General features: G+C 42.2%; 1 protein-coding gene across 5 annotated transcripts in view; it reads right to left on the bottom strand.

Moving 5' to 3' along the window:
• Positions 1 to 1365: 1365 nt before the first annotated feature.
• GREB1L (GREB1 like retinoic acid receptor coactivator) overlaps positions 1366 to 24485 on the bottom strand; it is a 280368-nt gene continuing 257248 nt past the window's right edge. For 3 of the 5 annotated variants that reach the window (XM_060613402.3, XM_060613405.3, XM_060613412.3), the window contains 12 exons: positions 23451 to 24031; positions 23162 to 23264; positions 20235 to 20390; positions 19819 to 19958; positions 17512 to 17673; positions 17150 to 17357; positions 11029 to 11194; positions 9888 to 10115; positions 8622 to 8763; positions 7589 to 7789; positions 5689 to 5827; positions 1366 to 4110 (listed from right to left, as the gene is read on the bottom strand). In XM_060613402.3, the coding sequence (XP_060469385.3) occupies positions 3947 to 4110; positions 5689 to 5827; positions 7589 to 7789; positions 8622 to 8763; positions 9888 to 10115; positions 11029 to 11194; positions 17150 to 17357; positions 17512 to 17673; positions 19819 to 19958; positions 20235 to 20390; positions 23162 to 23264; positions 23451 to 24031 (2390 nt within the window). In that variant the 3' untranslated portion in view covers positions 1366 to 3946. Of the gene's footprint in view, positions 4111 to 5688; positions 5828 to 7588; positions 7790 to 8621; positions 8764 to 9887; positions 10116 to 10768; positions 11195 to 17149; positions 17358 to 17511; positions 17674 to 19818; positions 19959 to 20234; positions 20391 to 23161; positions 23265 to 23450; positions 24032 to 24485 lie in introns of those variants that run through there. The other 2 variants (XM_060613410.3, XM_060613413.3) reach the window with 2 other exon arrangements.

Genomic DNA, 24485 nt, shown 5'->3' with positions numbered 1-24485 from the left:
TTCTCATGGCTCTTGGGCCTTTGGGCAGATAAAGGGAAGATAACTGTCTTATAATAACCCCTCCTCCTGCCATACCATTCTAGTAAAAATAAAATACACTGGACTACTTACAGAACAAAGAAGTGGTCAGAAAACAACTTGCTTTTTTTCTTAGAACTTATTTCATCTTTTGTCATAGTCACTGAAGTAGATGCTTTCCTTAGCTCAGCACTTGAAAGTTAAGAGCAGAAGGAATTTATTGTGTGAATGAATGGCTTTAACCCTTGGCCTCAGAGGCCCTTACTGAAATATCTTTAGTGATGGTTTCTTTCAGTGAAACCAGGGTTTCAGTGCTAGGGCAGAATTCTCCTAGACCTGGAGAAAGCTTAAGGGCCAGTTTCCATGGCTAAAGAGAGGCCTAAGGGATATTTGTTCCCTGGAATAAACTGAAAGTTATTCCAGCTTTAGGTAGTTGAATCCAAAGGAATAGCAATCAGATCCACAGCTTTAAGTCTTTCCAATGGAGCAGCTGCTTTGGAGTATGTAGTGGATCTCTGGCAGTTTCTGCTTGCTCCCAAATCTGTCACCACACTCAAATGTTTATTATCGTCTCTCCTGAGGTAACAGCCAGGGGTCCTTGGCCTAGAAGAGTGTTTTTGTTTTGTTTTAAAGCTTGAGAGAGTGTGTTTTGTTTTGTTTTAAAGCTTGAGAGAGTGTGTGCAAGCAGGAGCAGGGGAAGGCGGGGGGGGGGGGGGGGGGGGAAGAGAATCCCAAGCAGGCTCCACACTGTCAGTGCAGAGCCTGACCCAGGACTCGATCTTACGAACTGTGAGTTCATGAGCCAAAATCAAGAGTCGGCCACTTAACTGAGCCACCCAGACACTCCTAGAAGAGAGTTTTCATGGTTCTGTAGCAAAGTCTACTATGCTAGCACTCTTAATAGAACTGAAAGCCATTTTTCTGAAATAACAAAGTTATTCTTTAGGTAGTTTGGAAATGGAGATGAACACCTCATGTCATACTACACAGTTCTAGCAACCCAAAGTTCTGTTTCTAAGGACACCAAAATGAATACAGTTGCCATCTATAAAAGACTGGGGTTATACTATGAATATTTCTAATGCCTCTTTAATAGTCATCATTTGTAAGGTCTGTCATCCATAATATGGAACTCTGCAAATGGGCATGATGTGTGTATACTTTATATGTGTGTACATCTTCTTTGTATAAGCTACAGCTTTTCCACTCAACAAGTATTTATTTAACACTTTCTTGAACTGTTAGGTGAGAATAGTTGAATCTTAGAGTCATCCAGCCTGTGATCTGTGGACTTCCAGTCTTTTTTGGACATACCAGAAAATCAGGGTAAAGAAAACACTTTTCCTGTTTAAGGGGATGGGAGAGAATTTTAATACATTCACCAAATTAAATGAAAAGACAACATACGGTAGACACAACTTAAAGACAATTTAGAATCATAAACAAAATGTGAGGTAGACTGACTAGTGTAATTCACCAAATTTTGGTTAAGAAAATTTTACAGTAATAAGGTAACACAGGTGCTTCCTTTTCTAAGAATCACAAAAAGCAGTTGCATAAATTACAGCCAAAATAATTGAATACAACAATTCTTATTCTAATTTTAGTTTACATTCAGTATTAACCTGTGTGAACTGTCATACATGGCAAGGTTCAACAGGTCTATAGATCAATTATTATGCAGGCCTAGCAAACACATTCATACCACAATGTTTTAAAGGATGGCAAGGCTTGAAGCTGAACACACCAAGGTATGTATTAACAAATCATGGTGTCCTGTGCTTGTGCAATTTTATCCTTAAAGGAGAAGGACCTAACATTCTCTAAGGAATTATACTGATAAGATGATTTTAAAAGATCCAAACCTTAGTAAGATAGGCATTGAGAAGAATAGGCAGGTCAGTTTGAGTTCTCCATCTTTGGGGTGATGGTCTTTGGCTTTGTTCTGGCATTTTTCTTCCACAGGGTTTAATAGTATTTAAGAGATCACAATCATTTGATTTTTCAGAGTACAGCCCTAATATGGAGTACCTGCATCTAAGGTTACTACTTTAAAAAAACACGCTTTATAAAGACTTTGAAGCCATAAAGCCAGAAGAAACCCTGAGAGGCCATCTGCCCCAGTTACAAGTGTTTTGGGATTATTTCAAGTATTTTATTTGCCCTATAAATATTGGAATATTGCACAGTGGGTTTCTTGATATCCTCTGCATTAGGCCCTTTCAACAAAACAGGAACAATTGAAATACATTCATATCTAAATCAACCTGCTTCAAAACGTACCTCTTTACCAAAAATTCTGTACTGAAATTATGAGTATTTTTGAAGTATACATAAGGCAGATCCTTGTTGAGGGAGAATTTAAAATGGGGTTTAAAGGAATTGTTCATTTCAAAATACATTTAAAGCATCGTAAGCTATATTAAAACCAAGAGATCTGCAAACCATTTTCAGATTAGTACATTCCATTTTTTCACTACTGTAAACTCCTTGTTATCACAAGCTAATAAAGCTGGTCAGTTAACGTTATTTGTTCTAAGTAAATGCAGGCTGAGTCAGCCACCTCTCAGTAGTTTCAGGCCATAAGTAAGACTTCAAGTAAAAATGGCCATCTTAAGTGGTATGTGTGGGCTCATGAGAAAAATGTCAAATTGTTGAATGATGAGAACTAGAGTAAGCACAAACTTCCAAAGGACTTCATTTGTTCTAGAACATTTTCTAAAAGTCTGGGTTTCATTAAAATACATGGTGAGAAACTTACACTGTTGGTACTGAAAAAACACCCCCTACCAATTTTAGTGAGTCAGAGACTTTTAATGGAATCTTTCTTACTCCTCACAAAAGAATCACTGGTAAGATTAAAACAGTGGTCTTTCTATGGCTCTGTTTCCCATTTCAGCAGTTTTTGTGTTGTTGTCTATATAAGGTAGCTGATATTTATTCAGTGTATTTTTTATTAAAGGAAGCTTTGCTTGAGGCCATGAAAAGAAACAAACTAGTTCCATTCCACACAGAACCAGAGCCTGACATTTAGCTTTGCTGGTGCCAACTGCTTAATCCCAACCAAACAGGGTGGGTATGGGGTGACTGCTGAAAGCTTCTTAATTGGCTCAACTACTGAATTAGGTTCTCCTTGTACAAGTTTAAACTCTGTTCCATATTCTCATAGACATAGTGTGCTTAGAGACTGGAAAGGTTTTTAAAGAATGAAAAAAACCAAAGGAATTTCAGCAAGGAGAAGCTGCATAAATGCATACAGTGCCTGCTCTGCATTTACTGATTTGTTTGTTCAGTTTAAATAGTAAACTTTTAACTCGTGTGGAAATTTTGCCAAAAGTTTCAATACATATAAGATTATAAATCTTAAACTAACACTGCACAGAGAAAGACAAAGCTACTTCTTTTTTTTTAAAATACAAATATCTTCTACATTCTATCATTTCAGACCCCTGAGTAGTACTGTACCAAAGTACAGATCTGAAGAGAAACTGAGGGTTCAGGCCTCAAACGTTAATCTTCATTTAATTCCACACCAGTGGTGTGAGTCTCATGTAACACATTCAGGCTAGCTAATGCTGAGAGTCCGTTTTCCCCCTAACACAGTATAGTAGAAAAAACAATGCAAACTCCACGTTATTTCTCCAAAGTACACCCTCCTCAGGCTCCCATGGCAGACCATGTCTTAAGTAATTGCATAACTGCCTAGGGTGGAGTTAACCTGAATTGAAGGTCCCAAAAGTGGAACTGAAAGAGAGTGATACCCCAGAGACCTGCCTCAGATTGGGGTTGGAGGGGCGGATTTCTTTGGAGAACAAATATGTTGCACTTTGCTCCACAGTGATTGTACTTTAAAGGGAAAAAAAATCCCAAATGTTTCTGCCCCACCCCACCTAGGCATCCCTTTGCTATTTTTGGTGTCTCTGAAAGGTCATACGTGGCGGCCAGTAAGAAAGTAGAGGGGCTTGTCATCACTGCTGTTAGCAGTTTGAAACTCGTCTCGGAGGCGGAACTGCCACTCATCCTCCAGCTCTAAGCGGACAATTGTTTGGCGTAAGGAGCTTCTGTCTTGGCAGATGACACACAGGGTAGCACCTTCAGAAAAAAAGGCAGAAGTGCATCTTAGGTTCAGGGATTGAAATTACGAAGAGCCTATCATCATTTTCTGATTATGTCCTCTAAGCTGACACATCTGAGAACCAACATATAGGTAAGTAACCTGTCACAACTGCTCATTATAATTTTCATCTTATTTGAGTTCAAAAATAAACTCAAGTTTTGAGTTATCAGATCCAAAAGTTAAGAGTGTAAAGTGAAAAATCTCCCCTTCCCCTGTGGTAACCAATGGTAAAACCAATGTTCTATGTGTCTAGAGCAGGGGTTCTCCACCTCGGCACCACTGGATAATTCTGTTAGGGGGGCTGTTCTGTTCTTATAGGATATTTTAGCAGCATCCTTGGCTTCTCTTTTACTCACTATATGCCAGCAGCACTTTCCAGTGTGATAGTCTGAAATGTCTCCAGATAATGCCAAATGTTCCCTGAGAGGCAACCTCCCTCCCTCACTGTTCCATATGTATTTTATGCATATGTAAATACACATGTTCATCTGTTCTTAAATTCTACATGAGTGAAATCATACAGTATTTGTTTCTCTGACTTACTTCACTTAGCATCATATACCCAGGTCCATCCATGCTGTTGCAAAAGCAAGACCTCCTTTTTAATGGCTGAGTAATATGCCATTATATACAAATACATCTTCCTTACTGATTCATCTATGGAGGGACACTTGGGTAGCTTACATATTTTGGCTATTGTAAATAATGCTGCAGTAAACATAGGGTTGCATATATCTTTTCAAATTAGGGCTTTTATTTTCTTTAAATACCCAGTAGTGGAATACTGGATAATATGGTTCTTTTTTTTTTTTTTTTAATGTTTGTTTATTTTTGAGAGAGTGATTGACAGCATGTGAGCGGGGTAGAGGCAGAGAGAGGGAAGGAGAGACAGAATCCAAAGCAGGCTCCAGGCTCCGAGCTGTCAGCACAGAGCCCGACGCGGGGCTCAAACTCAAGAGCAGTGAGATCATGACCCGAGCGGAAGTCCAGTGCTGGGCCGACTGAGCCACCCAGGTGCCCCAATTCTATTTTAAATTTTTGAGGAACCTCTATACTGTTTTTCACAGTGGCCTGTGCACAGTATGGTGAATCATACTTTGTTCACCGACTTCAGAGGTCATCTTGTCAGGATTATTCATGATACATAATCTGCAGTTTGTCCTTGGGCAGATCTTTTTGTACAGTGCATACCTGTTGAAGCAACTTTAGCTTCTATACCAGAATCACATCTCATTAAGCTGAGTTTTATTACAATGAGATTATTTGAAAAGCATTATTTCTCTTCTTGCACTGCATCATTCTTTTCTAGAATTAATGGTAAAAACATATTTAATGTGGTCACATTTCTGGCCATCTATCTGTATTTTGTCCTGGTATGATGGGCTTGATTCCACCCACACCCCAGTTAAGAAAATCATGGCCCTCGTTTAAAATAAGCAGGGTATTCAGTTTACTGGCAAAAAAGATTATTAAAGTGCTTTTTGGCTCACTTCCCTATTTTGTTCAGCAGGAACAATGGCATTCACAAACAAAAGACACTAAATTTGGTATACCTTTTAGAAACTTAAATTTCTTCAGAAGATCAGCACCTACAAAAGAGTCACAGAGGTACAAGAGAAGTCCACTGAAAAACACCCCTTCACAGTTGACATTGCTGGAGTGGGGTCTGGAGCTGATGTAGCATATGGCCACCTGGAATCATCAAGCAGACAGCATGGGCATTTCAAAAAGCAGGCAAAACATCTGCACTTTAGCTGAATAAGTCAGTACCTGCCTATTTAGTTATTCCAGGGTAAGGTAAAGGACATACATTTTTTTAATTGAAACTTAAATAGGTTGGTTATTTAAATTCTGCACCTCTTTTATTTAGTGTGCCAAGTTTTAACCTATTTACATCTTGTTTCTCTTGATAAAGGACAGTTATGAGAGAATTAGTAGTAAGAAATGAAACAGGCCTCTCCACCTAAATGTCTTTGTAAAATGAAAAATGGTCTTCCACAAAAAGGCACACTTGGGATGAAATGTTTAATTTTTTTAAATTCTCATCAATAAGGTAATCAGCTTTTCATTTAAATACACTTAAATTTTCAGACAGAAGCTTCAAGCAGTGCATAATTTTAAGTATTTAGTTCTGTATGGCTTTCATGTAAAGAAGACAGCTTTATAAAAATTACACGGAGGTAAGATAGTTGGGAGACCTTGAGAACAGGGGCATGGCTTAATGACTGCACCTGACCACTTGGATCCAAGTACTGGTTCCTCTGCTTAGTAGCTGGGTAACACTGAGCAGCTTCCTTCATTTTGCCATACCTCAGTTTCTCTGTCTGGCGAAATAGTAGTAGTACCTGTTTCATAGGACTGTTTTATGAAATAAACACTGTAAACCACTTAGTAGGTATTCACTGTTAGCTGCTGTTAGTAGTAGTGTTGAGACTGTGTTGTCTAACATCTTGAACCCTGGACCCTGGGGTGGAGGAGTCTAGAGGCCTGGGTTAGACACATGACTTAGAGATACTAATGGTTTTTAAGGTACCTTCTACAACTCATAGTATAGATTACATTTTCATTCTTATGAAATTTCAGTAAAATTGATTTAAAAATCCGTTTCCATAATTGAATACATTTGGATTTCAGTCTGAAGATATTGTATATGTTAATACATACAAAGAAGAAAACCTAAGAGTTTTATACATACAAAGAGGAATATATGTATGTTTTAATACATACAAAGAGGAAAACCTAAAATACGGTTTACCAAAATGTTACTGTTCCCATTACAAGTGATTCTTTTTCTTTATACCTTTTAAGTTATTTACAGAGGATATTATGTTAGTGAACAGTTAAATATTTTTAAAATATTACTAATAATTGTAGAGGAAAGCTTCGTGGCAGAAGCCCTTAAATAAAGTCCTGAAGGCCATCAGTGGTCAAAGGTGCAAGTGGCAAAAACTAACACTGATGGGGAATTTGAGACAAGAGAAAGAATGCAAAATAAGGAAACAATGGCAAAGAAAGAAATCCTAGAATGGGAAGTGGTGAAGTGACAGCTACAAAGGTCTCCTGTGATACCCTAAATTGTCCAGCAGTCACTGAGCTTCTGTTTTGCCTAAAACAGTGGCTAAGACACTGTGTGCCTTTGAATTATTAATCACGTGATTATAATACGGTCTGATACGTTTTAGGACAGCAAGCAACTGCTTCTGTCCACAGTCACTGAGGTAGGCTCAGTGGAACTGACCTCTGAGCTAAGCTTTGCATGTTCACTGGCTCACTGGACAGCAGGAGTAGGGATGGGGAGGGACAGTTGCCATCACATCTTGTGTGAGCCTTTTGCAATATGAGTATGTCACAGGCTCCTTTTTTGTCTCCACTTAAGCTTTCAAATGGGAGCTAAAATGGGAAAGAAACTGATGGAAATGGGTAAAAGCACAATACCAGCCCTCTTCCCTTTACCTCTGGTCCAATGTTAAGGTAGCAGTCAATGGCCAACACAGGACTCTTGAAGTTATGGATGGCTTTGGGGAAGAGTTTGTAGGAAGCATGCTGAAGGAACTTCTCCAGGAGAAACTGTGCAGGGGCTGCCAGTAGTGTGTGTTCACTGTCGGGAGCACAGACATACTGAAGGGGCAAGATGGGTGCTAAGCTCTCTGACACCTGAAATCAGAGCCGAGATTATCATGGGAAATAGGTCTGTCACTGGATGAAACGGGCAAGGAAAAATGGCATTGCACGCTAATGGTCCCCAAATAGTAGTAGTAGCACAGTGACAGATGCTAGGCTCAGAGGTTAGTTTGTCCTTCTTGGGTTCTGGACTTTTTTCCCCCTTGGGAATAGGTTGGGTCTCACTTAACACACAGCCAGGGCAGGAGAAAATGGAAATGTAGGCTTCTTTGACAGTTACTGCATTTAGCAACATTGTGAGGACCAACAGGAAGCCTTTCACAGTGCTGCTGGACGTGGACACGTTAAGTCCCATCCCAGCACATCCAAAAAATAAAAGCGAAGAGGTTTCTAAGCTCCACTGGGGAGTTCACATGTTATAAATTAAATTATTAAGACAGTAAATGTCTTAAACAGAAAAGGGTAGGTCCATGGAATTCACCCTCAATAAGTGTTGATTGGTCTTACTTTCTTAAAACAACAACAACAACAAAACTGGCAGAGAACCAGACAAGCATCTTAATTTACATTTCTCTTATGTATTAAAGAATGTAAAAATGTTACTTTTGCCAGTTTATAAAGATAGAATGTTAAGTTTGAAACAAGATTTGATGGAATTGTTAAGCCTTAAATCTAAAGAAATGTACATCTGTTGAATTTTCAAGTCTTTTGTTTTACTCTAGATGAATCCTCAGTAAGGAGACAGACTGCATATTTGGCATTAAGAACTGACTCCCTTGTGTTATCTCACTTTCCAGTCAAGTGGCAAGTACTTAATGCCAGTACCTAATAACAAAGAACAGTAGAATCAAGCTTGCAAACTTACCATAATCTTTGGTTTAATGATAAAGTCCCTTTGCCCTCCAACCTGAACATGTTTCTTCATGAGACTGAAGTTATTAAAGCGGCAGATGAGCAGGCCACTACTGTTTGTTCTCAGGTTAAAGTCAACATCTTCACAGAAATACCTAAATCATAATCACAATAATAGATCTCTGACTACCTGTCGCGTCCCAGCCATATTTGTGTTTTGTTTTGTTCTGAGACGGAGAGAGAGAACGAGAACATGGGAGTGAGCATCGAAGCAGGGCAGAGGGAGAGGGAATCTCAAGCAGGCTCCATGCTTAGTACAGAGCCTGATGCGGGGCTCGATCCCACGACCCTGGGATCATGACCTGAGCTGAAATCAAGAGTCAGACATTTATCCTACTGAGCCACCCAGGCACCCCTACATCCCAGCCATGTTAATTACATACATAAAGTCTGTTAGGAGACAGATTCAGAATCAACTTTGCCTTCTTGTGGAGCTGACCCTCTTAACTCTGCTCAATTCAGGGGGCTTACAGGGCAGAGTTAAAAGGAGGAGGAAGTGAGAGGACTTAGGCCCCAGACATTCCATGAGGCCTTGGGTATTCCTGAGCTGAAACAGGACTGACTGCACATTCTCTGTATTCTTGTGGGACAGAGATGCAGAGGTGCTCCCAGTTTAACAATCCTGGCTGCAAACAGGATGAAACATCATCTGCCATGAAATAGCTACAGAATATTCTAATAGCTACAGATTGGGGGTTGACGTAGGAGGACTTTATGGTTCCTGACATTCCTCACTTGGCCATCTTGGATTTTCCAGGATGTGGACATTATTTATTCAGGAGGCAAGACCAGGGCTAGTCTGCTTATTCCCACCTGTTGGCTTCTCCCTACAGGATCCAGATCTCTGGATCTTACTAACATTTAGGGGAAGGATTAACTTCTGATTTCTGAGGATGGAAGAGTTCACCTTCAATGGGTTAAGGACCCACCCACACTGATCTGTACTGATGTAATAGTTTTTGTCCCTCTTGTAGTTCTTGCTGAATACTGGGATGGCTAAAATACATTTTCTAAGCATTTCATGTTGTAATTATTATTATTTAAGGGTCCGGGTGAGGATGAAGGGGGGCTTTGGGGTTTGTGATCCCAGTTCTCCCTCCTTGTCCATAAAAAGAGATTCTCGGGTTTTCGAAGACAGAGGAACAAACATATTATAGGGGTCAGAGTTGGGCGGAAGCAAACATGCCTGGAATGCTTGCACCCAGGAGGCCCGACTTACCTGTTGAAGTCATACTGCACATTCTGAGTCAAGTCTATGTTAAGGAGAATGAAGTCATGCACATGGCACCTAGAGAATGGGGCTTTCAGGCTCTGAGAAGTCAGCTTGCTGCTCCATTTCTGTATGCCAAGGATTGCGTAGTGGATGATTTTTGGTGTTGCTTCAATATGCTGCAAGACGCTCTTCAAGGACACATTCTTACTGGAAACTCCTGCTTCCATGGGCTGGCTATGAAATGTCAAGTTAGTTTATATAAGAGCAATAAATATTACCGGAGAGAGGATCATTTTTGAAGGGATAACACTACTATACACTATTAATATCCATAAAGATATATTTAGCTGGCTTACTTTATATTAGCCTGGAATGGAAAAGGACGTCAAGCCTAGTTTTCATGATGCCTGTCACTGCTAACTTAAGGAAATGGTCTTTTGGGGGTGGGGCTTACCACTTTTAAGACAGAGAAAAAAACAGCCCAACTCAAAATGACTAATGAACAAGAAGTTACCAAAGAAAGGGAGCCAGAGGTTAGAAGCACACAAGTATACTTCCCAGTGTTGTAATTCTGGTATAGTAAAGGAGTATTTGAGAATGTCACTGGCTTCATATTCACAGTGGAAACAGTGTGTGTGAGCTGGAAGGAAGGGCCAAGAGGTCATCAGTGGGGGTGCTACTGGTATTTAGGGACCATTTACTGCATAGGACTTTTCCAGGTTTAACATTCCCTGGTCCTCGTGGAGCCCCTTCACCAGGAGAACCACTGATTTGGGCCCAGCCCTAATTTTACAGATGACGGAATTGAGACAAAGAGATGAAATAACTTTTCCTTTTCATCCAGGCAGGTTACCAAGCAGAGCTGAGATTAAAAACCAGGTGTGATTCAGAAGCTAGTGGACTTTCTAAATCATAGCGCCTTTCAACAGACTTTATAGCAAACCAAAGCCATGATGCAGAAATAGTCCAGAAATTTAACGGCACAGTGAATATCTAAAGAAAAGTGCTAGTGAGGGTTGTCTTCTGGATAATTGTTCTGTAAAGCTGTCCCTCTCTCATTTACTTCCATGCATAATAAGCCAAGGAAAGCATCTCCTTCATAGCATTAGGCCATACTCCCCTAGAACTGCTTGGCAAATACTACTACCTGGTCTGATCCTGAACACTGTGAATGTTCCATAGAACACACGAGTCGTCCATCACAACGATAAAAGGCCAGACACACTGGCGTTTAACTCCCAGTTCTTCCAGGCGGTTCCTCTCCAGTTCCAGATTGTGGTAGGACAGCTCCTTAATGAGAAACCTGGCAGCACCTGGAAGGCAACATAGCCACAGCTGTACATCCTTCACCCAGGCCTGACCCAAACCCCACAGACAGCTCACATTCTCTCCGCAGGCATGCCTATTCACATGGTGGCCATGTGGGATGGGAGGGTCAACCAATTGTTCAGAGCAGTGGTTCTCAAATGAGTAAAAGTAAGAATCACTGAAGGAGTCTCTTTAAAATGCCAATTTCCGGAGCCCATCACCAGAGATTCACTTTAGGTTTGATAAGGGCCCAGAAACCAGAGCTGTCTTTGATGATGCAGATGATTCATGAAGTACACTTTGAGGGGAAAAGAATCCAGTTTCCTTGATGGGACAGAGGATACCACATAGAGGAAACACTTATTACTGGTTAGTTCTTTAAAGCCAAGATACGATGTGCTCTCAGTCTTGGAAGCAGCCACTCACATGTCCACTAGGGAGTAGCCAAGTTTGCAATAACCTACACTAAAGTATCCCCTGCTTTGGATACCTTTAGGAGATTGACAGCGATGTCTTCTTTGAAGAAGATTCTGGAAACTGGCATGCTTTCCTTAGACAGTCTTTTCCACCGCACCGCCCCCCCCCCCCCCCAGAGGCAATATGGTCTAGTAAAAGACTGGAGCCAAGCTGCATACATTTAAATCCTGATACTGCCACTTTCTAGCTGTGAGTGAATGCCTTGGTTTCTCTACCTGTAAGAATGCAATGGTAATGTCCATCTCACAGGATTGCTGTGTGGTGCTCAAGACAGTGCCTAACGTGGTGAGTACTCAGTAATAGAGAATATTAAGATGATGTTCCTCAGATCCATCCATGTTGTTGCAGATGGTAAGATTTCATTCTTTTAATAGTGAACATTCCATTGTGTATATATGCCACATCTTAATCCTTTCATCTATTGATGCACACTTAGGTTGCTTCCATAATTTGGCTATTGTAAATAATGCTAAGTGAAATAAGCCAGTCAGAGAAAGACAAATACCGTATGATTTCACGTATATGTGGAATTTAAAAAACAAAACAAATGAAGAAAAAAGAGAGATAAACCAAAAAACAGACTCTTAACTATAGAGAAGAGATGGTTGGTTACAAGGGAGGTGGGAGGGTGGGAGGAGTGAAATGGGTAAAGGGGATTAAGAGTACACGTCTCATGATGAGCACTGAGTAATGTGTAGAATTGTTGATTCACTATATTGTACACCTGAAACAAATATAAGACCGTATGTTTTACACTGGAATTAGAATTTTAAGAAAAGATCACATATTAGACACATTTTATTAGACAAATTTGCACATCCGAAAATGAAACAAAATGTAGGTAATGAAATGAAGAGGCTAAAAAAGCTATTGAATCTATGGAGGAAAGAGAAAAATAGTTTGGAAGTAGGAAGGAAAATCTGCCTTACAACAGGATGTATGTAATACGTGTTCTCAATGTAGTAAGAACTGTATATGAAAAGCCCACAACTAACACTGTAATGGTAAGAGATGGAAAGCTTTTCCTCTAAGCTCAAGAACAAGACAAGGATGTCCACCTTTACCACTTTATTTAACATACTACTGGAAATTCTAGCCAGAGCAATTAGGCAAGAAGAAGAAATAAAAGGCACTCAGGTTGGAAAGGAAGAAGTAAAATTATCTGTAGGCAACACGACCTTCAATGTAGAGAACCGTAAAGATTACACACACACACACACACACACACACACACACACACACACAAAGAGTTAGAAATAAGTGAATTCAGCAAAGTTACAGATACAAAAACTAAAAAATCTGTTCTCCCTATACACTAATAGTGATCTAAAAGGGAAATTAAAAAAAAACTTCCATTTACGATGGCATCAAAGAGAATAAAATACTTTGGAATAAATGTTTATTGAACCAAGCATGTGAAAGACTTGTACATGAAGAAGTACACAACATTTGCTGAAAGAAAGTAAAGATGATAAGTAAATGGAAAGACATCTGTGTTCATGGATTGGAAGATGTGATATTGTTGAGATGTCAATATTACCCAAAGTGATCTACAGATTTAATGAAATCCCTATCAAAATCCTAATGATATTTTTTTGGAGCAGAAATAAAAAAAAACCCCATCCTTAAATTCATATGGAATCTCAAGGGACCCTCAATAGCCAAAACAACCTTGAAAAAGAACAAAATTGGAGGTCTCACAGTTGGCTGATTTCAAAACTTACTACAAAACCACAGTAATCACAACAATGTGGTACCAATGGGATAAGAATACAGAGCCCAGCACTATGCCCTTGTGCTTCTGGTCCAGCCCTAAGGCCTACGGTCAAATGATGTTTGACAAAGGTGCCAAGACCACTGAATGGGAAAAGGACAGTCTCTTCAACAGATGGTATTGGAACCGGATATACACATGCAAAAAATGAAGTTGGATCTTTAACTTACACTACATAAAACCAACAGGGATGAAAGACCTAAATGCAAGAGCTAAAACTATAAAACTTTTAGAAGAAATCAGGCAATCAGCAAACCTAAAGGCAACCAATGGAATGGGAGAAGATATTTGCAAATGATATATCAGACAAAGGGTTAGTATCCAAAATCTGTAAAGAACTTATCAAACTCAATACCCAAAAAACAAATAATCCAGTGAAGAAATGGGCAAAAGACACAAATAGACACTTTTCCAAAGAAGACATCCAGGTGGCTAACAGACAAATGAAAAAAATGCTCAACATCACTCATCATCAGGAAAATATAAATCAAAACTGCAATGAGTTACCACCTTAACGCCAGTCGGAATGGCTAACATTAACAACTCAGGCAACGACAGGTGTTGGTGAGGATGCAGAGAAAGAGGAACCCTTTTCCACCACTGATGGGAATGCAAACTGGTGCAGCCACTCTAGAAAACAGTATGGAGGTTTCTAAAAAAGTTAAAAATAGAACTACCCCATGACCCAGCAATTGAACTACTAGGTATTTATCCAAGGGATACAGGTGTGCGGTTTCGAAGGGGCACATGCATCCCAACGTTTATAGCAGCACTATCAATGATTGCCAAAGTATGGAAAGAGCCCAAATGTCCACTGGTGGATGAATGGATAAAGAAGATGTGGTGTGTGTGTATGTATATATATATATGTGTGTGTGTGTGTGTGTGTGTGTGTGTGTGTGTGTGTGTGTGTGTATACACACAGTGGAGTATTACTTGGCAACCAAAAAGAATGAAATCTTGCCATTTGCAACAACGTGGATTGTATTATGCTAAGCTAAATTAGTCAAAGAAAGACCAATATCATATGACTTCACTCATATATGGAATTTAAGATACAAAATAGATGAACATAAGGGAAGGAAAGCAAAAATAATATAAAAATAGGGAGGGGGACAAAACATAAGAGACTCAAGTACAGAGAACAAACTGAGGGGTTGCTGGAGGGTTGGGTGGAGGGTTGGGTGGAGGGATGGGTTAAATGGGTAAGAGGCTTTAAGGAAGACACTTGTTGGGATGAGCACTGGGTGTTATACATAGGGGATGAATCACTGGAATCTCCTGAAACCATTGTTGCACGAAATGCTAACTAACTTGGATGTAAATTTAAGAAAAAGTGTAAAGAAAAAAAATAAAGAAGAAAACAGGCAAACAGCTTGCTACTGGATGTAACAATTATTTCTTGGATATGACACCAAAAGCACAGCCAACAATAGGAAAAAATAAATTGGACTGCATCAAAATTTAAAAGTTCTGTGCAAAGGATATAATAAACAGTGAAAAGCAACCCATGAAATGGGAGAAAACATTTACAAATCATTAGTAGGGGGTTAGCATCCAGAATACGTAAAGGACTCCTACAAATCAACAACAAAAAAGCCTAATTTTAAAATAGGAAAAGAACTTGAATAGATTGTCCAAAATAGATATACGAATGGCCAAGAAACAGACAACAAGATGCTCAACATAATTAATCATTAGGGAAATGCAAATCAAATCACAGTAAGATAGCATCTCTTACCCATCAGGATGGCTATTATCAAAAAACAAGCAAACAAAAAAATTTCCCAAAACTCAAAACAAAAAACAGAAAATAAGTATTGGTGAGGATGTGAAGAAACATTTTACACTGTTGAGAAGAATGTAAAATGGTATATGTACCATTATGGAAAACAGTTTGTCAATTCCTCAAAAAATTAAAAATAGAATTATCGTATGATTCAGCAATTCCACGTGTAGGTATGTACTTAAAAGAACTGAAATCAGGGTTCTTGGAGATACATTTGTACATCTATGTTCATAGCAACATTATTCACAATAGCCAAATGGTAGCAGCTCAAGTGTCCACAAGTGGATGAATGGATAAAGAAAATGTGTATACATACAATGGAATATTACTCAGCCTTAAAAGGGAAGGAAATTGACACATAGACAACATAGATGAACCTTGAGAACACTGTGCTAAGTGAATTCAGCTAGACACAAAAGGCAAATACTGTACGATTAAACTTGAAGTACCTAAAGTCATCATGCAGAGACAGAAAGTACAATGGTGGTTGCCAGGGAAAGGAGGAGATAAGGAGTTAATCTTCAGTGGTATGGTGTTTCAGTTTTGCAAGATGAAAAGAGTTCTGGAGATTAGTTGCAAAACAATGTGGATATATTGAACACTACTGAACCGTACACTTAAATGGCTAAGATGGTAAATTTTATGTGTTTTTTTAACAAATAAAAAATAATCTGCACTTACTTCATTTGCATATATGTTAGCTTCTCCTCAAATTATTGCAGAAGTGGCAAAACTGTAACTATGCAAATTCATTAGATTTGGGATGAGGAAAGTCACCTAACGATTAAGGCATAGGAGGGGGTGATTTGAGGGTCATACTCCTATAGAAAAAGATTTTAGTTAGTCTGGGGATATGTGGTTTTGGAGAGGACAAAGAACCAAAAATATGTAAAAGCCTTAATTCACTTGATATAAAGTGATAAACATGGAAACTAAAATTGTATTCAAAACAAATTTTTGAAAATATTTTAATTCTATATTTAAGGACATAAAAAGGAATGGAAGGGAGAACAAGAGGAAAGCTCTAAGAAGGAAGGGAGAGGGATGGACAGATCAGCAGAGGGAGAAACAGGCTGAGGGGGAAAAGAAGGGAAAGTGAGACCCGGGAGAGGAGGAGTGCAGAGTTAGGGAAACTACTCAGGTCTCATCTGTATTCACTCTAGTTCTGGACTGGGATGTTCCTACTTCCCTCTAATGTGTCAATTAGCAGCTTTTGGAACTTAAACCCTTCTGAGACTACACAGAGTCGGACTCCCACAGGAGCTGATTAGAGAAAGTGGTTAACAACTACCATACAAGAAGTGAGCAGACACACAGCTCTGAATCCAATTGGAGGTTTCCTGCCCCCCAACGTCTCTGTTCCATGCTGAAGAACCATATGCCCCTTTGACAAATCAGCCCATTGCTCTTACACTCCGTGGGGGAAAAGCAAGCGAAACTTTTCCAGGCACTTTTAAGATGACTGCCATAGGCAGTAATGATACTTCCAATTTCCAGTTGGACAGAACCCCTTAGAACTTGCCATGTGCCTTTAAAATGATTAGCAATGGCTTAGGGACACCTCTAGATCCCTCTTGAACACAGTGAACTAGCTCCACCCCCATTGCCCCCAAGACAATCCTTCTCACTGTTCTGTTCCTGCTGCAGCGGGCCCAGCCATAGCTGGGAAGAATCCCAAACCCTTTCCGGGGCGCTCAATATACCAGTGACTTCTTTAGTCACTAGCCCTCAGAAGTTAAAAATTCTGCAAAACAGCAGATAGAGGAAAAGGAAAACTCAAATTTAAAGAAAAATCAAAAGTCCTTTGGTCAGGGGGGCGGGACCCTTTTCAGGGGCTGGGGAACCTTTGAAAGTTTCATGTCCAGGCAATGAGCTTGCTTTATCTTTCAGCCCTTCTCCGTGTCCCAGGGGGCCCCTTACCCACGCCTGCATTATTGAACATGCCAGGAAGCACCAGCATGATGTGGTTGGGCCAGTACTTGCGGTACAGCGGCATCTCATATTCTTTGACCACCAGAAGATGCAGGTGGCTGATGCCCTCCATGGCGTGAAAAAGGTTTAGGAGTCCATGCTCATGGCGACCACTGGAAGGAGTGAAAATAGGGCTCTTGACTGCATTCAAGTTCTGCTGAAAGGGGAAAAAAAAAGAAAAAAGAAAGAAAGAACCAGAGACCAAAAAGGGAAGTTAAAACCCTTAGATTGAAGAAGTTTAGAGACCCTGATCTAGTACCTTGGGCCTGTCAGTCTGAAAGCAGTGTTGGCATCCAGACACTGTCACCCACCTTGTCTGAAACCAGGGGCAGCCGCATGCTCTCCAGGTGTTTACCCTGCTTGCTGAAGACAAAATGACTCTCTTTGGATTTGGGAATGATGAAATAGAGCTGCACCTCTTCTCCCAGCATAGAGGACGAGAATGTGAATGCATGAAGGGTGGAGTCAGACATCTAGATTTGTAAAGAAGGAAGGAAGGGGATGTAAGCTCATGGTTTGCAAACTTCTCGACCACTTGTTAACATTTTTAAGAGAGGCGAAATAACCTGAACTCATACATGCCATCAGACCTGACTGTCCCTGAAATGTCGGAAGAGCTGGAAATGCAAACATTTCATCTTTTGACCTGCCATTGACCTGAGAGCCATTGACCTGAGAGCCAAGCCTCCTGCCCCTACACAGCCTCTCCATGGGTGAAGTTTCTGTTGCTTGACACTGTCTTTTGCATTCCTTATGTTCTTAGAACCACTACTCCTCAGTCTTATGCAGAGGTTAAATATTCCTGCTCGCTAAACATTTTCAAAGGTGCCCAAATATAGGGGAGATTTCCATCTGTGTGCATCAGGCTAAATGAGTATCATTTTTCTAAGTAAAATATTAGGGCTAACATCATTAAAATGCCTCCATGGTCCCATCTTTCCTGGCTACAGTGGAAGCTGAAGAAGTTTCAAAGTCATTTAGCCTAGAACTCTGGCTTCCAGGAGAGACCATCTGACTCACTGAAGCCAATTATAAATCTAACTTATTTTTAAAATTGCTAGAAAGTTGGGACACCTGGCTGGCTCAGTCAGTAGAGCATGTGACTCTTGATTTTAGGACCAGGAGTTCAAGCTGCACGTTAGGTACAGAGCTTACTTAAAAAAAAAAGTGTTATAAAGTTCACATGCTCGCTCAGTAACCCAGCTCAGTGAGTAATTACATAATTTATGTGCTTTACAATGCAGACAGTATTTGGCTTAATGAAAGGATAGCATCAATTTTCAGCAGCAACTAGAGTCCAGGTAGATTTCCTAAGAGTTTTAACCTAAATATTATATTTCCTAGGAAAATAGTATAATTCTTCCCTTGAATTCTGGTTCATTCTGCTTCACAAGCATTGGAATATACTAGTGAGTACAATAATCACAGAAACTATATAAACAGGATTTTTAATAAGTTATCTAGAAGCTTATGATTTGTAGACCAGGTACTTGAATCTTCTATATTCTGTAAAGCATCATGAGTGGTTTACAAATTAGCCCACCAAAAGCTTTCGGTTAACACCAAGAAAACAAATGGTACATAAAAGGTAATTTGTGTTATAAGAGCAGAATGACCAACCCAGTTTTTCAGTATATCACTTCTAGCCCCTGTGGGAAAAGGGTGGAGACCTGGTCCTTAAGAGCAGAAGCAAGTTTGGGTGAAGTCTAATCAGCATGTCCCATAGGAAGAGTTCTAGGTGTTCAGAACTAAGTCATAAAAATCAAGAAGCTAAAGTGGGAGAAAGCAACAGGGAACTTCTCCCCTACATAGGTTCTAGACCACTGTCACCTGCTGCCTTTACCATCTTGAGTGTTTACAGATGCTCTGGCCAAAAAGAAACAAAGACGGTGGGGTATTGGCTCACCTTCTCTGTTCCTTCCTCTCACTTCTCTCTAAATAAAAGATCAAATATTGACTCCTTTGTATGCCTAATGATCAAAACCACCCCACACTGGAGTAGGAATATGACTTGGTCAGTGCAAATCAGCAGACTTGTTCACAGCTCAAAGGGCACACCCTATGCATGTTAGAGGTAAGAGCACCATTCCTGGGGCGCCTGGGTGGCTCAGTCTATTAAGTTTCTGACTTTGGCTCAGGTCGAGAGGTCAAGATCTCATGGTTCGTGAGTTCGAGCCCCAGGTTGGGCTCTGCCCCTGTCTACCTGCCTCTCAAATGAAATAAAATAAACTTAAAAAAAAATCTTAAAAAAAGAGCACCATTCTCATCAACAACCCAAAGCAGGGGGTGAAAAGAACCTTTCACCAAATATACTATAATATCCAGTTTTTTCAGGATTACAGAGAACATCCCAGGTAACCTAAACATGACACATGTAACCATTTCAATGAAGTGACCTCAGACACTAAAACTCAAGTTTCTTTCTCTCTTCCCCTCCCCCCAATCCTAATAAACCCAAAGTAATTTTAATTAATGGCTTCACACATTTTGCTCACAAATGAGTGGCTCCATCTTATAAATCAAGTACCCTCTATCTAGGGCCCGAAACTGGGAGCCATATTTTTCATTCCATATATACAATACCATGCTGGGTAACAGGCAAGGACAGGGGGCCACACCTGCGAGGCAGAGGTGCAGTCCATGTACTGGTGACATTGCTCACAGTGGTGGAAGGTGTTGTAGGCCGCGTATTTGGTCAGCATCATGGACACGGTTCCTCGCTTCCTGGGCTCCTCAACTTTGGAATCCTTTATTGCTTCTGTGTATAAAGGGACAAAAACCTTGCCATGATGTGCATGAAGCCCCTACTCCTGGGAAGAAAGTCCCCCACTCCCTGCAGGACTCTTCTAAGGAGTCTATAATTTATGCTCTGAAAGTCGGGTATGAAAAGTAAAAGGTGATACATATGTGTACAAGAGAAAAGCAGAGAGAATTACTTTAAACTGCGCTCAAAGATTAAACTGCCCCAGGCCTCCTGCTCTGATTTAGCCCCTTGACCTTCAGAAGAGGTGCGCCTGGCTCTGCTTGCACTGACCTTGTTTGACCCCTGCCAGCTTCTCAGTATATACCAGGCTCATCAAACTGTACTTGGGATCATGCACGCTGACGTCAAAGGGCATTTTACTGAAGCTCTCGATGTCAGGCCAGGGCTCTCCCTCTGCCTGGCTGACTCCACTGCATTCACTGTGGTCTAGGACAAGAAGAAAGAAAGTGCGCAGAGCAGGCAGGCTGACTGGCCTCCCAGCCTCCCTCCCAAGTGTCAGGAATGAGAGGTTTTATGAAACATGAACCCCCAGATGGGAGGACAGAGACATTTCTGGAAGATGACCTGCCACGTCCCAGGGCAGAGAGGCCCAGAATTATCCCTTCAGGTCCATGCTGGGAGGGACGCATGCCCTCACTGGCTCCAGCATTACCCTCTACACATCTGGTCCACAAACTCCCACACTATGACATCAACTGATTTCCCACCCCAGCCTCCCAAATTGCCTTAAAGCTTATTTAATTTTGGGTCATCTAAATTCTCCCTTACAGTTTTAGCTGTGGGGTTATAAAACACTGAAAGCCTAAGAGATTTGAGGAATGCATTGAGCAAGATACCCAGTGTCTGCTGCATATGAGAATCACCTGGAGAGCTTGTAAAAAAAAAATCCTGTGCTTAGGTTACCACCCCCACAATCTGCTTTAGTACCCAGGCACCCATCATGGCATTTAAAGCTGCTTAGGTCACTCCAATATGCAGTCAAGTTTGACAGCTAGTAGTCCTAGATTTGAATTCAGACCGCCCCCTACTACTCCACACCTGCAGGCACCACCCTTAACTCTCAGGGACCCTGGGTTATTGCAAGAATTCCAGATGGTGCATTTAAAGTGCTCAGGCAGTGAGGGATGCCTGGGTGGCTTGGTTGGTTAAGCATCTGACTTTGGCTCAGGTGATGATCTCATGATTCGTGGGTCCATGGGTTGGAGCTCCGCATCGGGCTCTGTGCTGTCAGCACACAGACCACTTCAGATCCTCTGTCTCTCTCTGCCTCTCCTTTGCTCATGCTCGCTCTCTCTCTCTCAAAAATAAACATTAAAACAATTTGTTTTAAAGGGCTCAGTGGCAGGCACGTGGTGAGTGTGCAATAGAGGATTTATTATTAATAAAATTTATAAGATGAAAAAGTTTAAGAATTTTCAAAGGGAGAAGATTTAAAAAATTTTTTTACTGTTTATTTTTGAGAGAAAGAGCGAGCACGAGCGGGGGAGGGGCAAAGAGAGAGGGAGACAGAATCCGAAGGAGGCTCCAGGCTCTGAGCTGTCAGCACAGAGTGCGACAGGGGCTCAAACTCATGAACCATGAAATCATCACCTGAGCCGAAGTTGGACACTCAAGTGACTGAGCCACTCAGGCGCCCCCAAAAGTTTTATTTTTTTAAAAAGCCTAAAGATTACAAGTACAGCTAATATCTTTTTAATACAATCATGTTTATTTTTTATATCACTGAGCTAAAGTTTGCATTTTATTTACAACCTAAAGCTTATTCTAGATTTTTACAAAGATGTCAGTGTGCTTCTCCAGAGCACCATCACATTCACCTGCACTAAAATGAGGTGGAAGGAATAAAGCCAGCCTGATGGCACTTCTCACTACAAAGGCCAGGCTTGCCTGTTGCACCAGCTGTGGTAGATTCTCTCACAGATCATCACACAGATTAAAGTTCAGTGTGGTGGGAGAAAATTACAGGCATCACTCTCTTGTGGAGCCCAGGGGCTTTGTGGGAAGGTTGCTGGGATGATGGGTCTCTCATTCCTGGTCTGCCTAGTTCTGCCTTTGCCCTCCTGGTCCCAGCCCCCCTCCAGGCAGCTATGAATGTTTCCGGGCCAACTTGGAGCTCTGGGTCCCCTCTTTGGTGGGCCTAGCATCAGCTCAAGTGGGGACACAAACAAGGAGATGTGGGTGGGAAGATGGGATTGTGTGTATGTCTGGAATCATGAATATGACCTGGTAAGGAGTGGAAATAGGGCTGAAGGTGATAATAAAATGATTCAATACAGCTGATCTTGGCTAGTCTTGCTCTAGACTGAACTAGTCTTTTGGACTTATCATAGAACAGGTCCAACTACTTAGGAAAAGCAAGTGGGGTGAGACCTGAGGGCCAGTCTGACAGAAGATGCCAAGGCCCTTCCCTTTTCTGGACTCCTCTTTGAGGGGCTTAGAAGAGCTTCTACCTGATTACCACTACTCCCCTGCCTCCATGGGTCTCTTCCAGCACAGGTGAATGCTCCAAGATGTGAAGCCACAGTTCGGAGGCCACATTGTCCTTAGCTATAGAGCTAAAGCTGGCTGATTCCTGCTCATGTTCTCTTTCTGGCCCTGCTGATCGGACTACAGTGGAACCCTCCCACAGGTGACAGCTGGGGGAAAGGGTTGGATACAGGAGGAGGAGGAGGGCAGAAGATAGTCTCTTTGAAAACCAGTCCCCACAACCCTGTCAAGCACTAGTTTCTGCATGTTACTGAATGTGAAGGGCTTTGGTTATGGCTCCAGGTTTCTGTTCTGCATGAGGTTTTAATTTCATTATAGTAATCCATACACCTTAGCTCACAGCCTGCAGTTAAAATAGAAGATACTTTCTGGGGCTCCTGGGTGGCTCAGTAAGTTAAGCGTGGGACTGTATTTCAGCTCAGGTCATGATGTTACAGTTGGTGAGTTCAAGCCCTGCACTGGGCTCTGTGCTGACAGCAAGGAGCCTGCTTGGGTTTCTTTCTCTCTCTCTCTCTCCCTCCCTCCCTCCCTCCCCTGCTCTCTCGCTCTCATCTCAAATAAAAACTTAAAAAAAAAAAAAAAAAAAAGAGTAAGATACTTTTTGACTAGCTAGCAAAGGCCTAGTATCCAGAATATCAAAACTCGGTGTCAGTGAGTCTTCTACCTGGGCCCCCCACTCCTCCCCGGCAATGCCGGGGTTCGGAACTCACCCGCGTTGATCTCTCCCTCATCATACACATCCACCTCCAGGAGCCTGATGAGCATGCGGAAGAGGATCCTAAGGAACTGCAAATAGGAGCCCGTCTTTCCCACCTGGAGGAAGTATTTTTAATTGGGGAGGGGAAGAGAGGGAAGAGAGATGAGATTTCACACCTGGGCTCTTGGATGTCTCCTGCCCCTGAGAGGCCTGAGTGAGGGCCTCATCGCTCTGGGTCACCCTCAGCCCACCCTGAGGGCCGCCCCCCCCAGCTCCCTTCCTTCTTGCCACCCAGGGCCTACCTGGGGGGGCCCAGTCAGCAGCAGCCGCCGAGGGTGGCAGGCGCGGGCGCCGGAGGCGGGGTCTGGCTGGTTGCTGAAGTCGGCGTGGTGCTGACGAGCCGAGGTCCACTGCCGGTAGTAGAGAGACTGCTCCTCGCTGCTCATGTCCTTGTGTAGCAGCGGCCGGAGGGAGCTCACCCAGGCCACGTCGGCGTGTGGCAGCAGCGAGGAGGACGCGGGCGGCTTGCCTCCCCGCTGGGAGCCCAGCAGGCTATAGGCCGCTTTCGATAAGATCACGATGGGGGGCAGGGCTGCATGCAGGCCCCTGCAGCCTTGGGGCAGCTGCCCGGGCCACGACAGGGCCCGGGGTCCCGAGGAGGAGGAGGAGGACGACGACGGCTTGGAGGTGGTGCTGCTGGCCATCTGGGGGCCCAGGGAATCACACTCCTGCTTCAGGGTCTCCCCGGCTCCCCCTGTGCCTGCGGAGACCCCTTCATCCAGGCCCATGCTGTTGGCCGGGCTCTGGAAGCTGGGGGTCAGCGACAGCTTCTGGGACCTATCAGCCGCGCTGGAAGAGCTCACCCCGTTCTCCATGATGGAGCCTGAAAGAGGACAACCCACCCGTGGCCATCAGCAGGACTCGGCTATTTATTCCCTGGCCCCCTCTCTGCAAGGAGCCAGGCTGGACTGCCTTGTCTCCATGAGGGGTATTCCCTCTCCTGGCGCCCCGGGGGGTAACTATACCTCCTTGTCCTTTTCTAATTCCTACCCCCAGCTTTGTAAAGCGTGTGATGTTATGAAACTCTCCTCTGTTACTTCGTTTGGTGATGTGGTCTGATTCATTCCAGATTCTGGACCAATACAAGCTCCCCAGCCAAGTCCTTCCTACTCCAGGGCACTTCCCTCCTCCTGGGGTCCAAGAGCCTCACACTTCTAGTTGTGGAGAAGTTCCCCAGGGGGTAGCCACTTCCATGGATGCCCAAACCAGTGTGGGGAACCGGCTCCATGTGGTGAGGATGGAAGGTATAATCTATGTTCAGTGAGGTCTTGCTTTCC

This window comes from Panthera onca, chromosome D3 (genome assembly GCF_046562875.1).
Source record: "Panthera onca isolate mPanOnc1 chromosome D3, mPanOnc1 haplotype 2, whole genome shotgun sequence".
NCBI lineage: Eukaryota > Metazoa > Chordata > Mammalia > Carnivora > Felidae > Panthera > Panthera onca.
Note: the sequence above shows the minus strand (reverse complement) of the source record. Positions and strands in the feature narration are given on the sequence as shown.